We start from the raw sequence: 24,378 nt of genomic DNA, 5'->3' as shown, positions 1-24,378 counted from the left end.
TTTGGATCAGTGGCTGTTGAACATGAATGAGTGTGAGTGGAGGTAGGGCCAGGGTGCGCTGTGAAGTGCACTGTGTCACATTCTTGATAAAATTCCTTACGTAAATAAAGTTTGGTAACGTTTTTATTATTCTGGAACCTCCGCTGGACTGGAAGATGAAGGGTTGGGCCCGTGGCCGTCTCATGGGGTCAGCGGGTTCAGATTTATTTGTACTTGAATGGAATATTTAGTGTACATGATTTGCTAAGTATAGTTTCTGTGTGTGTGTGTGTGTGTGCGTGTGTGTACAACGTCCATAATTGTACTTGCAATGAGGCAGTCGGGGCGTGTACATCATTCACTACTATGCGGTCGGAAAAGGGTGTGTACAACGGCATCCTGCAGGTAATGAAAGGCCTATTCAGAGAGAGATAGACAGCTGAGCGAGGGAGAGAAAGAGAGTGGAGGAGAGAGAGAGAGATAGAGAGCTGAGAGAGGGAGAGAGAAGGAGAGAGGAGGAGAGACAGAGATAGAGAGCTGAGAGAGGGAGAGAGGAGGAGAGAGAGAGATAGAGAGCTGAGAGAGGGAGAGAGGAGGAGAGACAGAGAGAGAGATAGAGAGCTGAGAGGGAGAGAGGGAGATGAGGAGAGAAAGAGAGAGATTTAAAAACACCTTTATTGAGACAGTTAAAAAATGGAACCAACAACAAAACACACCACACAAACGACCCCCCACAGACACCCTGCCGTGGGATAGATAGCTGAGAGTGAGAGAGAAAGAGGGAGAGAGCGAGGTAGAGAGAGAGAAAGGGAGGAAGCCTGAGACAGAAAGAGAGAGAGGGAGAGGGAGAGAAGGGGGGAGAGAGACAGAAAGAGAGGGAGAGGGAGAGAAGGGGGGAGAGAGACAGAAAGAGAGAGGGAGAGAGAGAGAGAGAGATGGAGGGGGGAGAGGGACAGAAAGAGAGAGAGAGAGAGAGAGAGAGAGAGAGAGAGGGATATTCTGGGTGGGGCTGGCTGGCCACAGACTCTGGTTGTTAGAGCCCCTCCCCTCGGTCACCGGCCCGCAGACAGGAACTCCCCGGGCCCCTCCCTCCAGCACAGACCAGCTCTGTGCTCTCCTCCTTCCTGCACCTCTCCCTCTTTTTCCAAATTCAAACACGAATCACTGGCCTCTATTCATAAAGAATTGCGCACATTTATAATTCTACGTATTTTGGGAGAAAAATACTTTGGCACACCTACTGTGACAGGTGGATGAGAGAATATAAGTGTTAAATAAATATGAATTTAAGTGTAATGCGCCATTCGACAGTACATAAGAAGAGTTTGTAACACAAGATTCTTCTTGAGAAGTATAAGTATCTATTAAATATAAGTGGAGTCCCATTTAAATGTCTCTCCGAGGAAAGAATTTATTAATGATACAACATTTCAGACTTCTTGACCTTCATAAGATACCTTTCTTAAGTGAGACATTGGGTGGGACTCCACCTAGATTTAATAGATGCTTATACTTGCCAAGCAGAATCCCAAAAGCTTTGGTTAAGCACAGTAGAGCAGTTCCCACCTGCCACCACGTCATGTCCTGTCCTGTAACAAGTGTAGACCTGATATCGTTTCACAGTAAATGGTTGGCATTTATATAGGACCTTTATCCAATGCACTATACAATTGATGCTTTTTAATTCACCCATTCATACGCACAATCACATACCAACGGTGATTGGCCACCATGCAAGGCACCAACCAGCATGCCAGGAGCATTTAGGGGGTTAGGTGTCTTGCTCAGGGACACTTCGACACATCCAGGGTGAGATTGAACCAGCAACCCTCTGACTGCCAGGCGACTGCTCTTACCTCCTGAGCTAATGTCGCCCCAATACAGTATTGTATATTTTCTCATAGTTGTCTAATAGTAACTGAAAAAGCCATAATGAGTTCTACACCAGTCATGTTACGTTCAGTTTATCTCTCTTCTCCCTTGTGGATTCAGGTAATTAGGACGTATTTGCTTGTTTGTTTTAATCTCTTCAGTTGGTAAGGTACTGGAAATGCTTTATTAACAAAGGCTCTCATTCACAGAATGTATCTTATTCACACATTTGCATCAGACCATGGTCGAATACGTAATAATTGTTTTGGATTCAAATGCCTTTCTACGCATTACTGAGCTTGTCTGGTATATTGGAAATACTCTAAAAAAGTGCAAATCCAGCCTTCTGATGCCGTTGGTTGACTCAATTGCACCTGGCAAGATCAATCCAAGTAGTATTTGTATTTGTATTTGAATCCAAAACAATTACATACAGCATTTGACCCAGGTCTGGTTTGCATGGATTCATATCATCGGTCCTTTGTTATACCTGCTTCTCTTCAGATTGCTTAATAGTCACAATTCATTTCATAGCACCCTGCCACTGTTAGCATAGCAATAATTATTTCTTTGATAACATGACATATGCGCAATGTTACTGATGCAAAGGTTTCAAATATGAATGTGAAAGTTATTTTAATGTGATCATTGAAAGAATGTACAGCGTCTTACTCCAGTGTACATCAGCAGATTGACAGCTGTAAAACACAGACTCCTGGTTTGTAAGCCAGTCTGTGCCACACTATTCCCAGGGTGCTGGTATGGCAGAGCTGTGGAACAGAAACTGCCTATTGTGTGTGGAGGTGTCCCTGAGCAGGACACCTAACCCCCAGTTGCTCCCAAGGCCCAGTTGGTGTCTTGCATGGCAGCCGGTCGCCGTTGATGTGAGTGTGTGTGTGTGTGTGTGTGTGTGTGTGTGAGTGTGTGTGAATGGGTGAGTGTGAGGCATAAATTGTAAAGCTCTTTGGATGAACGTGTCATATAAAGTCCATTTTCCGTTTACCAGCAATTCTCCCAGTAATTAGGATGCTTTGTAGAGGACACTGTGGACTGATGTGGCTGTTGATCTTTTCCCATTAGCTTTCATTGACGAATAGTGTAACATGCCAAGGTGACATGTAAGATTGAATTCTGATAAAATCTAAACGTGGGGTGCCAGCATTTCAACTTTACAAGTTACAAGTTTGCTCCTTTACAAATACATGGCTGTATTGTTTGAAATGGTGAATAGAAGGACAATAGCGTACAATATCCTTTTGAATTGTTGCTATTATGAGGGACTATGGTTTCTAAGTGACTGTACAGTCATGAAATAATGCTATTCATTCAGACAAAAGTTAGAGTTACAGTAATGCGGAAAAACTGGACATATACAAACTTAAAGGGATGGTTTAGTCTTTTAATATTGTTTCTTTTTCAAAGCGTGTTTTTGATTGGCTCAGATAGTTTTTTTGAATTTGATGGAGGATCTTTTTTGAAGTTTATGATGACCTGCCAGCTTTATAACAGCTGGTACTGGGGCTTTGATGAGTTTGAATGATGTGATTTAAAGCAATAAAACTCAAACTCCCATTATACCAGCAATCTATATGTAAAATATTTTTCATTGCATAGAGAAAGTGCACAGATAAATTGTCTTGGCCAATTGGAAATATTTTCTGTTAGCTCCAGAAGGTGAACCATCCCTTTAGCAATGGTTGTGGTGTGACATTGTGTGACAGATGGTCACTGACACTGTGGGGTGGCCAGTCCCAACATGTTCACTGGCCCAGGCTGTGAGACGTGTGTGTGGACTGGCGCTTGTGTGTGTTTCTGTACGCCTACGTGAGCGTGTCTGGAGGGAAGGTGTTCAACATAATGTTTAACACTCCTTGTTGTAGAGTAAAAACCCCAAAGTTCAGGTCAATAACATTTTATTAATACAGCAAAAATAGTCTTCATTACAGTATGAATTATACCGGGTAAAAGCCACCGTATCCATTGGGGCGACATTAGCTCAGGCGGTAAGAGCAGTCGTCTGGCAGTCGGAGGGTTGCCGGTTCGATTGTCGAAATGTCCCTGAGCAAGACACCTAACCCCTAAATGCTCCTGACGAGCTGGTTAGTGCCTTGCTGTGTGAGTGTGCAACACAGCACTTTTTATAAAGCCGCTATATACATGCCAACCATTTACCATTATATCCAGTGTTGTCGGTGCAGTGAAGGTTTGTCTTCGTGTTGAGATCACTTTCCTTTTGCATGCAAAGTTCACACAATCGCTCATCTGGCACTGTTCCGCAGACTATGCAAAGTCTCTTCCGGGCTCCGAGGCCGCCCCCGATATGAGTCCGATTGGGTCGGGAGGCCGGGGGGTGAGGACTCATCTCATACCGTACGGAGGGCACTGTGCCCTGAGCTGCGGAGGAGAGAAACAGAGAAGGAGAGCAGAAGGGAGAGCCTGAGGTACACTGTCCATGTGCATAAGAGAGGGACTCATCACGCTGCTGCTTGTTGTTTTCTGCTGGACTAGCTGGTAGGACATTCACTTCGTGGAAGTGCTAAAACTTCCTGCGGGAATGTGCATTTTGCATTCATGATTTGTGTCCATCACTGTCTCTAAATTAGATTTTGTCTGCTTTCGTTTCTGGCTGTCCACTTGTGTGTACACCGTGAATTTGCTTATTTGTGTGGGGTTTTTTTTGTTGTTGTTATCAGATTCTTACTCTGGGAACCTCTGGGTAAGACTGTGGGAAGTGAGCGTGATTCTTGTAGAGGCAGTGAAAGGTTAAGACCAGGTGTTTCTGTTGGCAGGAGTTCTTCCCGAGTGAGAGAGCCCAGGAATGCTAACAGAACGGCGTGATAATTGTTTTGGAAAGTTCCAGAGTTTGTGGCTCAAGTCCTCACACTGGTCAGCTGTTGAGGAGCGTACCTGCTCTCGGTGACTGTGTGCGGCCGCACGCACAAAGCTCAGCTTCTTGTTTGTGATGTAGGTCAATGAGACGCACAATGCGGGTTTAATCTTCGGCCAGCTCTGGAGAAAAAAGAACACGGACAATGAGAGCTGACAGGGAGCGGTTAGCGGGGAAAACAGGCCGGTGTTTGTGTTACACTTAAGTGTTCTGAACCACTGAACCAGGTAATGGGGTTTTTCTACAAGTCGGTGGAAAGGGACGGTTCACTTTTCAGCAAAAAATGGGGTTTACGCCACAAAGGCCAGCGAGACTGGTTGTGTAGTGTCTCCTTCGAGAACTTTGGCTCGGTTTAATGTGGCTGTACGGCTAACTTCGATCTTAGTAGACCATGGAATAGCACAGTTTTCACTTAACCATTGGGTGGATTTTGATGTATTTGGAGTCATTGTCCTACTGGACCATCTACCTACCACCAAGCGTCCTAGTGGAGACAACCAGATTTTCTGCCAAAATCTCCTGGTACTTTATTGAATTCATTGTGCTATTGATCTTGAATAGCGCCCCTGCACCACTGGCAGCAAAACATTTAAAAACACTTTCTCTTTTTTGCATTCCTCTTTTTCCATCAAACATATCGATGGTGTTGTATGGCCAAACTCATCTGACCACTCTCTTCCAGTTATAATTCCAATGTGGTTTGGCAAACATAAGATGCTTGGTTTAGTTTATTGTGCTCAGTAAGGGCTGTCTTTGTGCCCCCCTTCCAAAGAGTTTGGTGGTATGAAGGTGCCATTTAATGTTTTTTTTTTTTTTTTACTTTCTGCCAAGTTTGCAACCATTCCATCTGTTTTAAAACATTTTTTATTATTGCTTGTACAGTGCTCGTACAAGTGGTTTGTTTAAGTGTTTATGTAGTATTTTGTCTCTTCTGAATTGACAGTTCTTGCACTTCATCATCATCATGCTGATTGATGATGAAGGGATTTTGCATGCTTGCTACATACGTTTTTACTTAAGTTCTTACTTAATTTACTCATCAGACTATCAGTAAGTAAATCCAAGCAAAAAAAATATTTTTTATTCAGTTTTTATTTTATTTACCAGTAGGGGCTTATCCAGTCTTAAATTTCCTGATCAACGCCGTATTTAGCAAGTTTGCAAAGCATCTAGGAGAGTGTGATGTCACTGTGATGTCACATGGTTGCTCGCCGTTGCTGAATTACAAGTGTCAATCTGACGAGATGCTTAGTGCCTTGCATGGCAGCCAATTGCCATTGGTGTGTGAGTGTGTGTATGAATGGGTGAATGAGAAGCATCAATTGTACAGTGCTTTGGATAAAGGTATCATACCAAAGTATATCGTGAAATGGTACATATTGATCCTGAATATTCCTAAAGCGAAGAAATAGAATATGAGTCGGGTAGTGCTTCGGACAGCGAATTAAACTCGACTCAAAATTACGTGACTTGCACAGGGAGTGCAGATGGGTGCCATGGTGCTTCTTGTTTACTGTTCCGACAGAAGTTGAAAGTGTTTGTTGCCAGGAACCACACTTTCTTTCAAACACAATTGGAGGTTAGAAAAGCTGTCATTCGATTCAAAGGTCTTGATAATGTCTTGATCGCTTTCTGAAACACTACCCAACTTGTATTGTATTTCTTCTCTTGAAGACTATTCAGGCTCAAACTGGTTTGGTAAATATGTGCCATTTCACATCAGCTATGTAAGACACCCACAAGACATTTGCAAAGAGCAGTGCGGTAGGTTTTTTGAAAAGTCCCTAACCCTGCCCCCAGAGCCCAATTCCCCGTCCCCCTCTGCCTCCGGTGGTCCGCTCTCTGTGTTAACATTTAGCAACATCACCCGATAATTACGCAAAAACATTCTTCACGTCACGTGGGAAATGCTTTTACAAACAGCTAAGAAAAATATCAGTGCAAACTTCTACCAAAATTGTAATTGTTTTCCTTGGATCAGTATGGAACACAAAAAATCGAAAGCTCCAGGATCATATGAAAAGCTCAAAAACACAATATACAATAAATATACAAAAAATACGCAAAATACACTTTAATTTCACTCTGGCCTCAGCACGAGAGTCATGTGACAGGGCGGAGTCAATGGAAGCCCAGCCCTCCCACTTCGATGGGCCCGCCCTCGGACCGGGACCGGGACAGACCGAGCCAAACTAGCCCAGGCAGGAAGCTCGAGGCACAGCTGTTCGGGGCGGCCCCTGGCGTAAGTTCCTACTGCTTCTTGGAGAGATGCGGCCGGACCTCCAGCCAAATCCCCGGCCCGCTCCGCCGGCTGAGGGTGGCGAGCTCGCGGTGGGAGCGCGCGCGGGGGTACCGGCGCAAGCTGTTGGGACGCGGCGATCCGATGAGTGCAAACGTCAGTCATTAATAAGAAATGGGGCTGGCTTGACTTTCACAAAGGCACCTGCTGACACACTTATGTTTCACCTTCCTGGAAGGCTGTAGGCGGGTAGGGAGGGAAGGAAACAACAAATGATCCGCGTCTTGCAAATGGACAGAGGGAGAAAGAGAGAAAGAGAGAGAGAGAGGGGGGCGGGTGGGAGGGAGGAGGCCTTTGTTCCTCTCCGGAGGCAGAAGGTGAAGGAGGGTGGGGGAGCAGAGGTATGGATTACTCTGCCCTGTGAGACAGAAAAAGTCAGAGATGCAGAAAAAAAACAAGCATGAGACCAGTAGAGGCAGGGGGTCTGGGAACAGGTGATATAGGAAAGAAATGAACAAGACTGATGAACGACATCGGAATTAGAGACAAATCTTTAAGGGGAGCTTTCAACAGTTGTTAGCTGTTGCCTCTTTAAGTCAGTCATTGAATGTCTTTTTTACCCAGTTTCTATCCCCACTTTCTTCTTTATTACTACCAATCTCGAACACTGCCATTGCACTGCTCCAGAATGTTCCGTTGGATGCAGATTGGGTGAATGACTTGGCCAGTCAAGAATTTTTTTCCATTTTTCGCTTTGAAAAACTCCTTTTTGTTGCTTTAGTTGTATGTTTGCGATCACTGTCTTGCTGTAGGATGAAGTGCTGTTCAATGAGTTGGAGGGACTCTCTTGAACCTGATAAGAGCTGATATGATGCTCCTGTACACTTTAGGATTAATTCTGCTGCATGAGCAGTTACGTCATCAATGAAGACAAGTCAAAAACCATAACACCCCCACCGCCTTGCTTCACAGCTTGTTCTTCTGCAGTGTCTTTCGGCATCTACACTTTGCTCCTGCCATCACTCTGATACGAGTGAATCTCAGTCTCATCTACCCACAAGACATTTCCCCAGAACTATGCAGGCTATTTTAGCTACTTCTTAGCAAACTGTACCCTGGCCATCCTGTTTTTGTGGCTAGCTAGTAGTTTGCATCTTGCAGTTTCGCCTCCGTTTGTGTAGTCTTCTGCAGACTGTAGTCTATGACACATCCACACCTGCCTCCTGAAAACTGTTTCTGATCTGTTAACCAACTGTTTCAAGGTTTTTCTTCACTGTGCAGAAGGTCATCAAATGAAGAGGTCTTCTTCCTTGGTCTGCTAGGTCCATTTTGATTACTGAGCTTACCACTGCTCTCCTTTTTCTTAATCCGTCCATTCTTTCTTTTACCTGCTTATTCCTGGTCAGGGGTGCTGGGGTCTATCCCAGCATACATTGGGTGAGAGGGATGAACACACTCTGGACAGGCTGCCAATTCTTGGCAGGGCACACACACACACCATTAACTCCCACACTCATACCTAAGGACAATTTAGACTCTCCAATTAACCTAACCTGTTTGTGGGAGGAAACCTGAGTACCCACCCGGTGGAACGGGGAGAACATGCAAACTCCACACAGAGAGGCCCGAGGCAGGATAGGAACCCAGGACCTTTCTGCTGTGAGGTGACAGTGCTACCCACTGCCCCACAGCACACCACCTCTTTCTTCTTCATGATGTTTGATTATGGTACGCCTTAGGTTTAGCCTATGACTCAGACTGTTTTTGTTCTTATTTGGCCCCCTTTAAGCACATCACACTTTAAGTTAGTAAGCATGTCAGTAGACAAGCTACTTCGCCGTCTCTTCGCTGATCCTCTTCGTCGAACTAAAAGCTCATTCCACGGTTGCAGGGGCTACAGGGGGGACCAGCACACTGCAGCCTCAGTGACCATCAGCAGGTTCTTCTACTGCTCGCTGTGACCAGGATTCACAGATAAATCAGGGGATATCTTTCCTCGCTGTGACTGTGCTAGGGACTTAAGCAATCTTTTGTAGAGGGCCCTTACACAAATCTGGCTCTGTTCCTTTCACTGTCACCAGCAAAAAGTTATCAGTCACATGCTTAAGGTGATCTGATCCAAAGGTGTCCGAAGGTTGTTTATGTAACTCAGATACAGGACTGGTAGAAATTATGCATTCATAAACAGTTTGATGATTAATGCAATATTCTGCAACAGTTTCACTTTTGGACATAACATATGTAATATGTAATGAATGTAATATCGACATAAAACTAAAAAACAAATTACACCTTCCTGTATGTAGGTTATTACATATCTAAATAATTGAGCCGTGTAATGTGTCTTAGTGTTGGAAATGTTATAATCAGCTTGAAAGTGTATTTCTTTGTCCAGTATTTTTCAACATAAAATGAAATAAAAGGCAATAAAAACTGTTCAACAGTCTCAAATGACCGATTGTCGTATAATGTCATTAGCCAACCAGTCGTGGTGAAGATGATAACATTTTCTAATACATTTTTACAGATGAATTTGGCCGTGGGAAACATCAATAGAAGTAAGGGCACTGATAGCCAAAAAGTTTTAAGAGTACGGTACTAAAACTCTTCTTAAAGCGCAGGGTTTCAATAATTTGTGCCAGTATTGTACGTTATATAATGCAAACCAAGTGCTGCATATCAGACATTTCAGCTTCTGGAATAAAAATTGATATTTTTTCTGTTATTTTTATTTTGCCTCGTCCTCTGCTGTCTGTCTCTCTCGCTCACGCAATTCTATTCCGGTTCAAAACTGTAAGTTTGTTTTTCTTCGTCAAAATCGAAAAGTTAATTCTCTAACTCGGCAAAGTCAGAGCTGTCCGTCATATTGGTCAGGCTAGTTAGGTTAGGTTACATGATATCTGTATGCTAAGGTTACTGTATTTTTGTGGGAGTGTCATGTCATCGCCTGGATGGGTGGCCGTCCATAGACCAATCTGCGTTCAAGGGTGGAGTTACCTTACCTTACCCATTACCTTCTGGGAAACAGGCTGGAGATTCAAGCTAAACACTTCCAGTGATATCACTAGACGTGTTTGCCCTTCAAAGTTTTGCCCGATATTTAGGAAATGGCTACACTAAGGATTAAATATTTAAGCATTTAATCCAAATAATCTCAATTGAAACGAGTGTGACAGTGCTCCTTTAATTTTGTGTTGAGGTTGTTCTTTCTGGTCTCTGGCCATTCTATCTGAAATATTTCTTGGTCAACTTTGCCTTGACTTCAACCATTTATCTTCCATTTTCTAATGATGCTTCTGACAGTGGAACCATCTTCATTCTGAAATCCTTGGACAACTGTTTAGAGGAACTGTTTTGTTAACACCAGACAGAACAGCCACGGCAGTTGGATACTTTAGGAGGCATTGAGTTACTTTTTAAAGAGTAATCCAAAAGGGTTCCTGAAAGCACAAGGCCCTTTTCCTTTTTTTTGTAATTTATCAACAGTGTGTATAAAAATGAAAATAAATAGTATTCTAAAAAGCTTGCTTTAAAATTAGCAGAAAGGTCTGATCTTTAACTGTGTACCATTTGGAGTGCGGGTTTGCTTTCGATCACATACAGATTAATTGAAACCAGGGGTGCCCACATTTTTGCACCCGCCTGAGGTTGGAGGCTAGTGCTGGTGTGTGTCTGCATGCAGGCGTACGTGTGTGTGTGAGTGCCCCTCCAGCTAAACCCACGGGGGGTAAATGTGTCTATTGTGTCTAGTCCTGTTTTGTGAAGGAACTGGCTCCGCCAATTAAATTGGCTTGGTTACAGTCAGTATCCAGGAAGTTACTCGATGAGCTTTTAACAAAAGAAACTAGCTAGACTGAAGCGTGTCAGGTTGTGGTTTCTATAAAGTCATTCAGTGCATGGCGACAGTGCTTGGGGGTGAGAGACAACATGTTTACTCTTTGCTTGTTTGTGAAGGTAACTCTCACATCTAGCCCTGTTGTGCCTATTGGAGCACAAATTCTGCAGCTGATACTGGTCCAGACTTTTAGGAGAGACTATCCTTGCCTTTGTAGTCTACCCACCCTGCATTTATCCATATGACCCGCAGTAGAAAACAGTAGTATACTTATTTTTACTAAGTTCTTATGCAAAAATGGCCAATGAATGTTAAGGTCGAGTCAAGTCACATAGATTTGTGTAGCCCCTTTTCTGACAAAGTAAGCACAAACTGCTTAACAGACATTAACATGTACAGATACGTAAAGAAATACCCATGTGTACAGTTGAGTATAAAAACAAATAAAAACAAAGTTTATTATGTTTAAAAATAATTTTAAAACACACATCTAGCCTGAAGAGCAATAGAAAATAAAAAAGTGTCCAAAAGCTTTTTTAAGCTTGGATTTGAAGCTAGCTACAGTTAAGGAAGTACAGTATGAAAGAAAATACTACTCTGCTCATTGTCGGCTTCTGCCATGCCAGGCATTAGCAAGTTTACTGTGCTCCCTTAAGGACGAATACAGAGATAGCATAACCTGGGTCAAATATGCAATTGGTTTCAAATACTTTGATACGTGTTTCTGAGCTTGTCTGGTGTATTGGAACCTATAAAATACTCTGCAAACCATGTTGGTCCCCTTGTTTGGCTCAAGTGCACCAGGCAAGATCAGTCGAGCACAGGAAAGCATTTGAATCCAAAACAATTACGTAATTGGTCAGATCTGCATAACATAACATAACATAGCATAATGATGGGAACAGGCCATTCAGCTCGACAATACTCGCCATGTTCTTACTAATAAGGTGTATTGTCAGGTTCTCTATTTTTCTGTATCTGTTTCTAAGTTCTTATTGTTTTCGTTCCTTCTTTCCCTCTGTGACCACCGTAGTCTGTCTGTCTTATCATGCATTCCCATTCATTCATCCCACCTGCTCTTCATTTAGTGTCTCTGCCTCCCATGCCTTATATGGATTTCCTTCCTGTCTTTCCATCTGGCCTCTCACCTGTTTCTCACTGTCTGTTCAGTTTTGTATTCATACCTGTCCTTTTCAGCTTCTTGTCTTCTCCAGATTCCCGGAGTCTTCCCTTGTATTCTTTTTCACAATTTGTTCTTTTGGCCACCCTGTTTTTCTGTTTGGGTTTTGTTTTTCTGCCTGGTTCTCACTCTTTGGGTTCTTGCCTTTTTGCTTCCCAGTTTTTTGTCTGTTTTTCTGCTCCCTGTTTTTTGTCTGTTTTTCTGCTCCCTGATTTTTGGGATCCTTTGGTTTTTGTTTTTCCACCTGGGTTTGACTGCATTTTGGGTCTTCCCTGTGCTTTTTGTCACCCCTGCGTCTGCGGTTGGTTCCCCCTGCCCGGGTTCCTGACATGTACCTGGTACAGGTTGAGATGTTTTTCCCAGATGAGCATGTATCATAGCTGGTGCTGATGATCTACTGCTCCTTCATCACATTCAGTTCATTGGGGGCTCATATATTATTGTCCCATTGGATTTGGGTGGATCGCTTTAGCTGCAGTTTAGCCATCCTCACTACATTGTGACAAATGTACCAGTTTTTGCTAAACTCCCGCTAACTGCCATACATTTGCAATGCAAAATGTTTTTATTTGCCTGAATAATCGCACTGCACATCACATCTGTTAGCAAGGTATCTAGATGGACTTTGTGTATGAAATGTCTTCTGGGAAGTGTAATAAATACTTGAAATCACCAAACTCCATCTAATCATATTGTGGTTCAATGCTTGGAACACAAACCCAGGAATTGTTTGGATTGACCAAAGTTGGTGTTCCAAGACAATTGATATTTACTATATTGGTAATCAATTTTAAGAAAGGTTGTAAGATTATTATTGTGCTTAAGAAGTTAGTGAAAACGTAACCAAACTAGTTTATTATAACAAGGATTGCTGTCCAATATACAGTATTTATCTCCTGACCTTTTGAACATTTAATCCAGGTGATAAAGTTTTTGTATCTCATCCAATTTTTTATGCCACAGAAATGGCACAATAGTTGTCTGTACTGTCTTCACCATAGCATAGTTTGCAACCAAAACAGCAGTTTTATTCTTGATTATTATTGAGCTGCCAAGTCTACACAGAGGTAAATGTGTGCTGCAGCAGGTTTAGTATTCGGCAATGTGTGGTTGTTTAAAATGCAGGCTATTGTAACTGTTTTCACCTTGATGCATTAAGCAAACTGCCAGACAAGCACTCAAAAGCAACTGCCAGACAAGAGGTGATCTGTTCCCCTTTACAACGCTGCTACAATAATAACTGGGCATTTATTATAACATATAATTTGTTATGACAGGGTTATAATTAATGAAGGTGCTTCATACAAATGTATTCGTACATTAATTCTATAAGCATGCACATCTCAAAATGTGGACATGACTGGGACCTGGATGGTTGGTGGTTATAATCCCTGTGTAGCCACGATCTGCACAGCTGTTGGGCCCTTGAGCAAGGCCCTTAACCCCGCATTGCTCCAGGGAGGATTGGCCCATGCTTAGTGAAATTAACTGTAAATCGCTTCGGATAAAAGCGCCAGCTAAATAGCAAATTATTATTATTCATTATTAAACCTAAGCACGACATTAAGAAAATGTATTTATTTATTTATGTTTGAAATGTTGTATGCGTCATTTGCATTATTGACCCTTTCTTATGTTCTTTGAAATGCTTCTGTGGACAAGAAGGAGGGATTCAGTTTCAAAACAAGGGGAAGCAGGGTGCTTAGTGTGTGTGATAACGGGGCATGCAAAACCAGTCACAGCCTGATCCTAGCCAAACCATTCTCTGTGTGTGTGTGTGCGCACATGTGTGTGTGTGTGTGTGTTTGCGTGTGTGCGTGTTTGTGTGTGTGTGTGTGTCTGTGTGCGGGTTGTGCGTGTTTGTGTGTGTGTGCGTGTGTGTGTGCGTGTGTGCATGTGCATGTGCATGTGTGTGCGTGTGTGTGCGATAATGTGACATGTAAGACCAGTCACAGCCTGAGCTTAGCCAAGCCAAACCATTCTGTTCAGATTCACTTTCACCAGAGAGACTGCAGAGGTGCCTGCCCATGTGTGTGGAGGTGTGTGTGTGTGGGCGCGTGCACCCTCGCGGGTCAGATACCTGCGATCCGCTGCATTTCCTTATTGCCCTGAGTGAGACTTTCTCCTCTGTCTCAGTCTCCTCTCTCCGCTCTCCGCTCTCTGCTCTCGCTGTCAACCGCCAGGAACAACATGTGGGGATCAAGTCAGTGTTTTATGTACAGTATTCATACCTGAGTTTGTGTGTGTGTGTGTGTTAGTGTGTGTGTGTGTGTGTCTGTCTGTGTGTGTGTATGTGTGTGTGTGTGAGACTTACTTCCTCTGATTTTTCTCTCTCCACCTCACAGAGCAGCGAAAGAAATATTCAAACTCCAACGTCATCATGCAGGAGACCTCTCAGTATCACGTGGAGGTGAGACTTTTCTCCTTTTCTCTCTTCTGCAGCTTCTCTCAGTTCAGTGCTGTCCTCTCTCTCACACACTCCATCTCTTTTTATATTTCCTGTGGCTTTCAGTTTTTGTTCCTTCCCGGTTGCCTGTTTGGAAGGGAAGAGAGGCACGGCATGTAAAGCGGGATTGCTTTTTATCTAAACTCAGCCAAAGGCTGACATCTTGGTTAATGTTTGATCGGGTTCGATGTAGTGGCACCGTGTGGTCGAAAGTGCCACCGGGCCAGCTGACGTGCACTGACGCTTCTTTTATGGGGGGGATTGTGTGCTATAAAGTGGTATTTATTCCTGTGGAGACGGGAAGCACTCAGCCGTGCAGGCTGTTCGATGCACTTAATCCACATACGGGCACTTAATAACTGTAAATAATCTGCGTTTGTAAACAGTTACTGAAGCCCTGGCTGAAACGCTCAGTTCTTTATCGGAGGGTTCTTTGCCTTGCGATAACTTTTGCGAGTCAATCTCGGCCAATCCAATCCAATCCGTGCAGTTTCCTTGTTTGATTCATTCTGTTTTTATTTCCCAATTCATTTGACTAAATATGAGATATGTGGTAACACACTTCCCAGTCTGCAAACACGATGTGTTGGCCCAGGCCTGGCCTGAATCCCAGTGAACAGGGATGGGCTGAGCGCATTATGTTTGCAGACTGGGCAGTGTGTTGCCAGATATGAAATGTTACTGATACGTGGTTCATGCATCAGGCAGCATTGCCGTCAGGGTTGCCAGCTCTCACTTTTTGGTGTGAGACCAAAAGAGTTTGATAGGATTTTCATATTGTACTTTCAGAGTACTTTCAGGGTGTCTGTCATTTTTTTATCGATGAAGAACTGCCCTGCATTTCAGTTTTGCTGTGTTAGGATGTGAAAGCTTTGAAGCTACAGTAAATATCGTAAAACTCTACTCTACTCTACGCAGATAGAACCTTATAACGTAAACTCACAGTGTCCGCTTCCACCAGAACAGCGGAGCACTATTACCATGTCACTGTATGCTGAAACGGATCGCGTATGTTTTCACGAAAACGGAAGGAATTATACTTTACCCACACACAAAAAACCAAAGCTGATCTGGAAGTAATTTTTTAGTTATTCCTCATGAATGCTGCACTGTTCGAAACGTGGTGAGATAACTTGGCGGAATTTAGGTGGAATTACGTTAACTCCACGATGTGGAGAAATGTGGACTTGGTTCAGTCAGGATTGTCGCGTCTGATTGGTCGAACTGATATGTCCGGCTGGGACTACAACCAATGATGTCACTATGTGGCCTCTGTGCATGCATGGCCACTAACTAAACATTGGTCATTAGAAGGGGCCCTTTATATTCGCTTTGAAGTTCATGTAATGAGTTACTTGACAGGTGATGGCCATGTTCAGGAGGAAATGGTATCTTTGGATAAAATCTGTAAATCATTAGTCTGTAAATTCTGCAAACTGCAACAGGCATCGTGTGCTTAGAGAGACTAAAAACTAAGTCTTGTTAGTTACTTAATGAAAGTTGAAATAAAAAATATTTTGACTGTGTTTTGTTTATGTGTACCACATAATTTCACATTCTTATAGTTGTAAAGGTGCAGTAGTTATGAACCGTATTGGCACATTCCACTGTTCAGTGTTTACAGTGTTAGATTACAATTTTGTACAATCTCTCTGACAATATTACTCTGATTATCTGTGTAGATAGCTGATATACACTTGGTTAGTAATACCTGCAGTTGGAAATAACTATAATTTATTTTTTAATGTATTTTTAATCTTGTAATGTTGAGCTTCCTGCTTTCTCTTTCTTTCGTTCTTTCTTTCTTCTTTTGGTAACAATGCATAGACACCAAATATGGCAAATACTTCACTTTAGTGGCATTCACATGCAAATGAGTGTCTTAACTGCTGTCTCCTACAATCTAAATAGGAATGTCTGCTTTTATAATCTATCATCTAGTAAATGTCTTCGGTAACACTTTACAATAAGGTTACATGAATTTGCATGCACTAATGTAGCTGTTAAATATCTAACTACTGAAACATTAAGCTGTTCAGCTTTGTTTATGTATTTTTACATCATGAATACATACTGACAACAACATTAGTATTGGAATGAGAGAACCAGTTTGTCTATCTGTTAATGCTTACTAATGCATACTAATTTTATGTTTATCCTATGGCTTGCTAGTGTATAAATATTAATGTGGCTAATACATTAGTTAGGAGTTAAGAAATACATTAACTAATGAAAAGTGAATTTCATTTTCTGCGCTTTAATCCTTTCTTTTATAAAGTGAATTTCATACTTAATTAATGCATTTGTATATCATTAATTTATGTTAAAAACTTCATAAGAACAGAACAGCCCCTCATGCGTATTTTTAGTTATGGATTTGATGCTTTAATCTGTGAAAGAACTTATGCACTTGTAAATTGCTTTGGATTAAAAGCGTCTGCCAAATGACTGAAATGTAAAATGTAAATTAGTTGATGGCAATTCATGTGACCTTATTGTGCTACCATCATGTTCTTCATGTCATAGCCTGCACTATGACACATAGCATGTCGTAGCCTGCACTATGACACATAGCATGTCGTAGCCTGCACTAGGGCACATAGCATGTCGTAGCCTGCACTATGACACATAGCATGTCGTAGCCTGCACTAGGGCACATAGCATGTCGTAGCCTGCACTAGGGCACATAGCATGTCGTAGCCTGCACTATGACACATAGCATATCATAGCCTGCAGTATGGCACATAGCATGTCGTAGCCTGCACTATGACACATAGCATGTTGTAGCCTGCACTAGGGCACATAGCATGTTGTAGCCTGCACTATGACACATAGCATGTCGTAGCCTGCACTATGACACATAGCATATCATAGCCTGCACTATGACACATAGCATGTCGTAGCCTGCACTATGACACATATCATGTCGTAGCCTGCACTATGACACATAGCATATCATAGCCTGCACTATGACACATAGCATGTTGTAGCCTGCACTAGGGCACATAGCATGTTGTAGCCTGCACTATGACACATAGCATGTCGTAGCCTGCACTATGACACATAGCATATCATAGCCTGCACTATGACACATAGCATGTCGTAGCCTGCACTATGGCACATAGCATCTCATAGCCTGCACTATGACACATAGCATGTCGTAGCCTGCACTATGACACATATCATGTCGTAGCCTGCACTAGGGCACATAGCATGTCGTAGCCTGCACTATGACACATAGCATGTCGTAGCCTGCACTAGGGCACATAGCATGTCGTAGCCTGCACTATGACACATAGCATGTCGTAGCCTGCACTATGACACATAGCATGTCGTAGCCTGCACTATGACACATAGCATGTCGTAGCCTGCACTATGACACATAGCATGTCGTAGCCTGCACTATGACACATAGCATGTCGTAGCCTGCACTAGGGCACATAGCATGTCGTAGCCTGCACTATGACACATAGCATGTCGTAGCCTGCACTATGACACATAGCATGTCGTAGCCTGCACTATGACACATAGCATGTCGTAGCCTGCACTAGGGCACATAGCATGTCGTAGCCTGCACTATGACACATAGCATGTCGTAGCCTGCACTATGACACATAGCATGTCGTAGCCTGCTCTTTCCTGTCTTTAATATTCACGACGAGGCACACGCCTCCCCTTGCGGGAGGATAACGCGGTGCCCTCCTCTGCTCCCCCCAGCACCTCTCCACCTTCATGATGGACAAAACCGAGTCGATCGCCACCGTGGACGACGCCATTAAGAAGCTGATCCTTCTGGACTCCAAAGACAAGATCTGGACCCAGGAGATGCTGCTTCAGGTCAGCGACACGGCCATCCGTCTACTGGACTGCGACACGCAGGTAAGTCCCGCCTCCGAGCGGAGAACCGGGCAGCGATAGGCCAAGAGACTGATTGACAGGTTGCTTTAGAGCACTAATGGTGCGGTGTGTTGGGTTATGGCTGCTCCTGTTGCACTGCACTGCTGCTGGCTCTGAGGATGCTAACTGTCCTATTCTGCAGTTACTGCTGCTCTTGTGAAACTTCTTAATGTCCTTGTGGGCTTTGCTTTGTGTATATCATTCTATTGCACTGTGCTTTGTAAAATCTTTTACATTCAGATATAATCCATTGTCAGATTAATCAAATAGGCTCTAGTCCTTATCTTTGTTGTACAAAGCACTTGAAATTGTACTTCCCTCTACGGTCTTTCAGCGCACTTGTTCCTGGTTATGGGTATGCACTTTGTGCTTTGTTGTACGTCGCTCTGGATAAGAGCGTCTGCCAAATGCCAATAATGCGATGTAATGTAATGTAATATAACTCACTTTGGAAAATAGTATCAGCTTAATGAAAGAAAATGCAGTGTAATGACAGCATGCACCTACATCATGAAGCTGGGGCCCTAACCCTGGTCTTGGACAGCTGTAGAATAGCAGGGCTTTCTGAAACTATTGGCCTGGTTTAACTGTGGTTGCAGGTAGTTGTATTGGGAAATGACTGTAGACCTGCCAGTATTGTGGCCTCCCCGGAATGGCTAAACCAGGGTTATGTTGGCTTCTTGGTTCTAGACCAGTTTTGTACAACCGCTCAGTCTAAGTCCTGCAATTCTGGACATGCCTCAGATTTAGGTGTATGATAGTTCATTCTGGAACACCTTAGACATACTGAGATGCAAATGCACCACTCTGTTAAAAATGTTCCTGTTGCGGCTGCCTCTGTGTGCTCATTTAGCAGTGTTCATAAACCGCATATTGAACCAGAATATAGTCGTTGATATGTAAATATTGCCATAGCAGGTTTATATCTCTCTCATTCTCTCTCTCTGTCTCTCTCTCTCTGTCTCTCTCTCTCTGTATCTCTCTCTCTCTGTCTCTCCCTCTCTCTGTCTCTCTCTCGCTCTCTCTCTGTATCTCTTCCTCTCTCTGTCTCTCCCTCTCTCTGTCTCTCTTTCTCTGTATCTCTCTGTCTCTCCCTCTCTCTCTCTCTCTCTCTCTCTCTCTCTCTCTCTCTCAGGAGGAGCTGGAGAACTTCCCTCTCTCCACGGTCCATATGAGCCAGACGGTGCTGAATCAGACCCGCTACCCCTCCGTTCTCCTGCTGGTGTGCCAGGACCACGAGCAGCACCGGCCCGACATCCACTTCTTCCACTGTGACGAGGTGGAGGTGAGGGCCAGCGCAGAACTCGCCTTGTACTGAGTGACCTGGGCCCGATAGAGCTGAGCAGGCTGTAGGATATGCACTGTGCTGGTACATCAAGCCCTGTACTGAGTGACCTGGGCCCGATAGAGCTCAGCGGGCTGTAGGATATGCACTGTGCTGGTACATCAAGCCCTGTACTGAGTGACCTGGGCCCGATAGAGCTGAGCGGGCTGTAGGATATGCACTGTGCTGGTACATCAAGCCCTGTACTGAGTGACCTGGGCCCGATAGAGCTCAGCGGGCTGTAGGATATGCACTGTGCTGGTACATCAATCCCTGTACTGAGTGACCTGGGCCCGATAGAGCTCAGCGGGCTGTAGGATATGCACTGTGCCGGTACATCAAGCCCTGTACTGAGTAACCTGGGCCCGATAGAGCTCAGCGGGCTGTAGGATATGCACTGTGCCGGTACATCAAGCCCCTCCAGCCTGTGCAGAACACTGCAGCCCGCCTGATCACCAGTCAGCCCAGGTCGGCTCATGTCACCCCGCTCCTCATTGGCCTCCCCTGGCTTCCTATTGCCGCACACATCCGATTCAAGGCCCTAGTGTTGGCATTTCAGGCTGCTAAGGGGACTGCCCCACCTTACATATAATCGTTAATCACTCCCTACTCCCCAGCTAGACCACTCCGGTCTGCCAGCTCTGGTCGCCTTATGGGTCCCTCACTATGAGCACCTGGACGGTCGAGCTGCACGTTCACGCCTGTTTTCCGTTCTGGTTCCTCAGTGGTGGAATGACTTGCCTACCACTGTCAGGACAACAGAATCCCTCCCCCTATTTCAATGCAGACTAAAACCACACCTTTTCAAACTATACCTTAGTCCTCCCTCTTGATTTCCCTCCTGATCCCCCCCCCCCTTTCCGATATCCCTCTTGTCTAACCCAAAAAAAATAAATAATTGCACTTACGATGACTGTATTTTTGTTTAGAACAGCCCTTCATGTGTATTTTACAAGTTATGGATTTTAACAAATCAGCAAACAAACATACAAACACGTTTTGGCAGTAAGCCTTCGTCAATGTCTACATTACTGAAACGTGTTCGTCTGTTTGCTGCAATAGATATTTTAAGACTTCTCAACAGAGAGTGCAAATTTTCCTCGATAGTTGATATAGTTGAGCAAGGCCCTTAACCCCACATTGCTCCAGGGCAGATTGGCCCCTGCTTAATCAAGTGTAAGTTGCTTTGGATAAAACTGTCACCCAAATGGCATGTAATACAATATAGTAATACAAGAGTTTTGCTATAGTATGTCTCTCCCATATTGACTATTAAAATCTGAGCTGAGCACGTTTCCTCTTCCTGTGAAACGGAACAACTGCAAAGCGTTTTGTCCCAAATATTATGGTGCGCTAAAATGGGTGGAATATGTATAAAAAGTGCTGTAATTACTGCGTGGTGAAATTGTATAAAAGTTGAAAGTCTGCACTTTAACCACAAGTAAAATACAGAGCCAAATCAGGAAAAATATGTGACTTAATGGAGCTCACTGGTATTTGTTTCTTATCTCAGGAGGGACACAGAATATGCGAGTATCTTACATTATGGAGACCATCTGAACTTTGAACTGGAATGTGCAGTGCACACAAGATAATGTTTGATTGCTGTGGAATGTTTTCTCTCTCTCCTCTGCAGGCTGAAATGGTCCATGAAGACATTGACAGTGCCCTGGGCGACAACAAACATGGCAAGAAGATGCGCCCCCAGACCCTAAAGTAAGCCTTCCCTCCTGAAAAAACATACTTCATGACCAGCTTGGCCATGCTGGTTGACCAGCTCATACCCAGTTAGATCAGCTTTATGACCAGCTTGGTCATGCTGGTTGACCAGATCATACCCAGTTAGACCAGCGTAAGACCAGCTTGGTCATGCTGGTTGACCAGCTCATACCCAGTTAGACCAGTTCATGACCAGCTTGGTCATGCTGGTTGACCAGCTCATACCCAGTTAGACCAGTTTATGACCAGCTTGGCCATGCTGGTTGATCAGCTCATACCCAGTTAGACCAGTTTATGACCAGCTTGGCCATGCTGGTTGACCAGCTCATACCGAGTTAGACCAGTTTATGACCAGCTTGGCCATGCTGGTTGACCAGCTCATACCCAGTTAGACCAGTTTATGACCAGCTTGGCCATACTGGTTGACCAACTCATACCCAGTTAGACCAGTTTATGACCAGCCTCACCAGGTCAATTTTCATGCTGGTCAAGCTGGATTTTACAGCAGTGTTCCCTGCATGGTCTCTCACACTTTTAGCCTCATAGGTTCCATATTGTACTCCTTTTCGGTGTTTTATTTTAGACCCTGATAGATTTTAGCCTATTTTAGCTTCTTATTGGATGCCCAAGTTAAACTTTGCCATTGGACTGGTAGATAACTGGTGGGGAAAAAGATCCTGAAAAAACGTAACACCGTAGCGGAGTCAAATTCGTAGCTACTACATTGGCACCACTGTTTTAAGTACCGAAAACAATCTCTGTCCAGGTCCATTCATAAGCGCCTCTCATAAGCTTTACCAAGACCACGCTGTTTTAGTGACTGTGTCTTTAAGGCTCTTTGATATCATCGAACCTCTGTTCTGATTGGCTGGTTAGCTCAAGCCAACTGAATACCGTCTGTGCCGAGTGCTTGGATTTCTTCCAGCTACAAGGTGGGCCGTGCTGAAGCAAATGAGCACATCGTTGTGATATCACAACGCTACGGAACATTTTAAATTCACATTTTCTTCATACAGATTGTTATTTGGGTACTGTGGATTTTTATATCTTCCCTGTGTTTTTAGAACACCTTCAACTCCTGTATTACATTACATTACATTACATTACATTACATTAATAGCATTTGGTAGACGCTCTTATCCAGAGCGACATACAGTTGATTAGACTAAGCAGGAGACAATCCTCCCCTGCAGGGTTAAGGGCCTTACTCAAGGGCCCGGATCTTATTGTGGCTACACCGGGGATCGAACCACTGACATTGCGGGTCCCAGTCATGTACCTTAACCACTACACTACAGGCCGCCCTATCCACATGGCAAGGGAAATTTTTTATATAGTGATTTTTTACTATATGGTTCACCTTTAAGTTTCATTGTGATAAAATGGCTGCCCTGTGGCTGCTTCTCCTCTACAGAGTCAACCAGGAGAAGATGAAACACCATCGTGAAACCATCATACCGCCATCGGCGCCCATGGGCCCCGCGCCCGGAGTGAAGGGCAGGGTGGCGGCCATGAGCATGCAAGGTAAGCAGATACGCCCTACGCAGACGTTAGCGTTATCGTCAACCCACGAGACAACAAAAACATGATGTGAAAGGTGTTGTGAAAGCTGTGAAAAAGGTGTAAAAAATAAAAAAAACTGTGGGAAAATACTGAAAATAAACTGAAACAATGTTGTGTTGTTCCAAAATAAATCAAAAAAATCTGTGTAATAAACAGAATATAAAAAAGGTGTGAAAGAACTGAAATAAAAACTATTATGTGGGGAAAATACTGAAATTAAGGTGAAACAATGTTGCTAAAATGAAAAATGTAATAATAATTATCCCTACATTGTAAAAACAAAAGACCATTAAATATGTTTTTTTGATCTGGTGGCAAGTGTGTGTGAGGGCATATCGGATACAATCATCCCTTCTCTCTAGTGAACGCTTGGCGGGACTGCATTACTAAGGCCGGTCCCACTCTGACCCCTGTTGTAGCTAGTGCTAAACTGCAACCCGAAATAAAACATGTAAAAGGGCAGTTAACCTGGGAAATAAAGTGTGTTTCCACTTACCCAGTGTACTTTAGCATTCTGGGCCCATTGACCTGTGCATTTCTCTCAGTGTGTGAGTTCTGAGCTGTATGTGACTGGCTGCCTCTTTGTGTTAGAAATGAACAGACAGGGGTCCATGCAGCCGGACCCAGAGCCCCGTATGGAGAAAGACGTGGTGAGTCCTGCTCTGTGCACTGTGCAGGGCTGCAGGAGACAACAGGAAGTCCGAAACAACTAGAAGCACTGACTCTTATACCACGGGAAGGACTGACAACTAGAAGCACTGACTCTTATACCACCGGAAGGACTGACAACTAGAAGCACTGACTCTTATACCACCGGAAGTCCTGACAACTAGAAGCACTGACTTTTATACCACCGGAAGGACTGACAACTGGAAGCACTGACTCTTATACCACCGGAAGGACTGACAACTGGAAGCACTGACACACAACAGGAAGGACTGACAACAAGAGGCACTGACACACAAGAAGGACTGACAACTGGAAGCGCTGACACTTACACAACAGGAAGGACTGACAGCTAGAAGCACTGACACACAACAGGAAGGACTAACAACTAGAAACACTGATACATAAGAAGAAGGACTTACAACTAGAGGCACTGACACACAAGAGGAAGAACTGACAACTAGAAGCACTGACACACAAGAGGAAGGACTGACAACTAGAAGCACTGACACACAACAGGAAGTACAAACGGAAGCACAGACACTGACATACCGACACAGGAATACAGATGGTACGCAGTAACACGGCAGTAACACGGCAGTAACACGGACGATAGGGACCGATGAGGTGAGCAGCAGGTCTGACCCGTTCTTTCTCCCGCAGCAAATCCTCAACAGCGCGCTGGACGATATCGAGTACTTCGTGGCGCGACTTCAGAAGGCCGCCGAAGCCTTTGCTCAGCTCAGCCAGCGCAACAAGAGCAAGAAGAAC

The 24,378-nt window shown here is 43.9% G+C and overlaps 1 protein-coding gene and 1 long non-coding RNA gene across 5 annotated transcripts in view; one reads left to right on the top strand and one right to left on the bottom strand.

Annotated features, from left to right (window-relative positions):
* Positions 1 to 24,378, top strand: part of LOC133131479 (epidermal growth factor receptor kinase substrate 8-like protein 2) — a 49,531-nt gene that overhangs the window by 7,522 nt on the left and 17,631 nt on the right. For 2 of the 4 annotated variants that reach the window (XM_061246854.1, XM_061246853.1), the window contains 7 exons: positions 14,338 to 14,402; positions 18,156 to 18,317; positions 19,471 to 19,620; positions 21,296 to 21,375; positions 22,793 to 22,902; positions 23,533 to 23,591; positions 24,271 to 24,378. The exon at positions 24,271 to 24,378 is cut by the window's right edge and continues 19 nt beyond it. In XM_061246854.1, the coding sequence (XP_061102838.1) occupies positions 14,338 to 14,402; positions 18,156 to 18,317; positions 19,471 to 19,620; positions 21,296 to 21,375; positions 22,793 to 22,902; positions 23,533 to 23,591; positions 24,271 to 24,378 (734 nt within the window). Of the gene's footprint in view, positions 1 to 4,225; positions 4,293 to 14,123; positions 14,196 to 14,337; positions 14,403 to 18,155; positions 18,318 to 19,470; positions 19,621 to 21,295; positions 21,376 to 22,792; positions 22,903 to 23,532; positions 23,592 to 24,270 lie in introns of those variants that run through there. The other 2 variants (XM_061246857.1, XM_061246856.1) reach the window with 2 other exon arrangements.
* On the bottom strand, positions 4,767 to 14,519 carry LOC133131480 (uncharacterized). Its single transcript, XR_009709030.1, has 3 exons — positions 14,307 to 14,519; positions 14,073 to 14,161; positions 4,767 to 4,860 (listed from the first exon to the last, which is right to left on the bottom strand). It is a non-coding gene; the product is annotated as an uncharacterized LOC133131480 (long non-coding RNA).

The sequence above is a fragment of the Conger conger genome, chromosome 6, assembly GCF_963514075.1.
Source record: "Conger conger chromosome 6, fConCon1.1, whole genome shotgun sequence".
Lineage (NCBI taxonomy): Eukaryota > Metazoa > Chordata > Actinopteri > Anguilliformes > Congridae > Conger > Conger conger.
The sequence above is the reverse complement of the archived record's forward strand: the minus strand, read 5'-3'. Positions and strand labels throughout refer to the sequence as shown.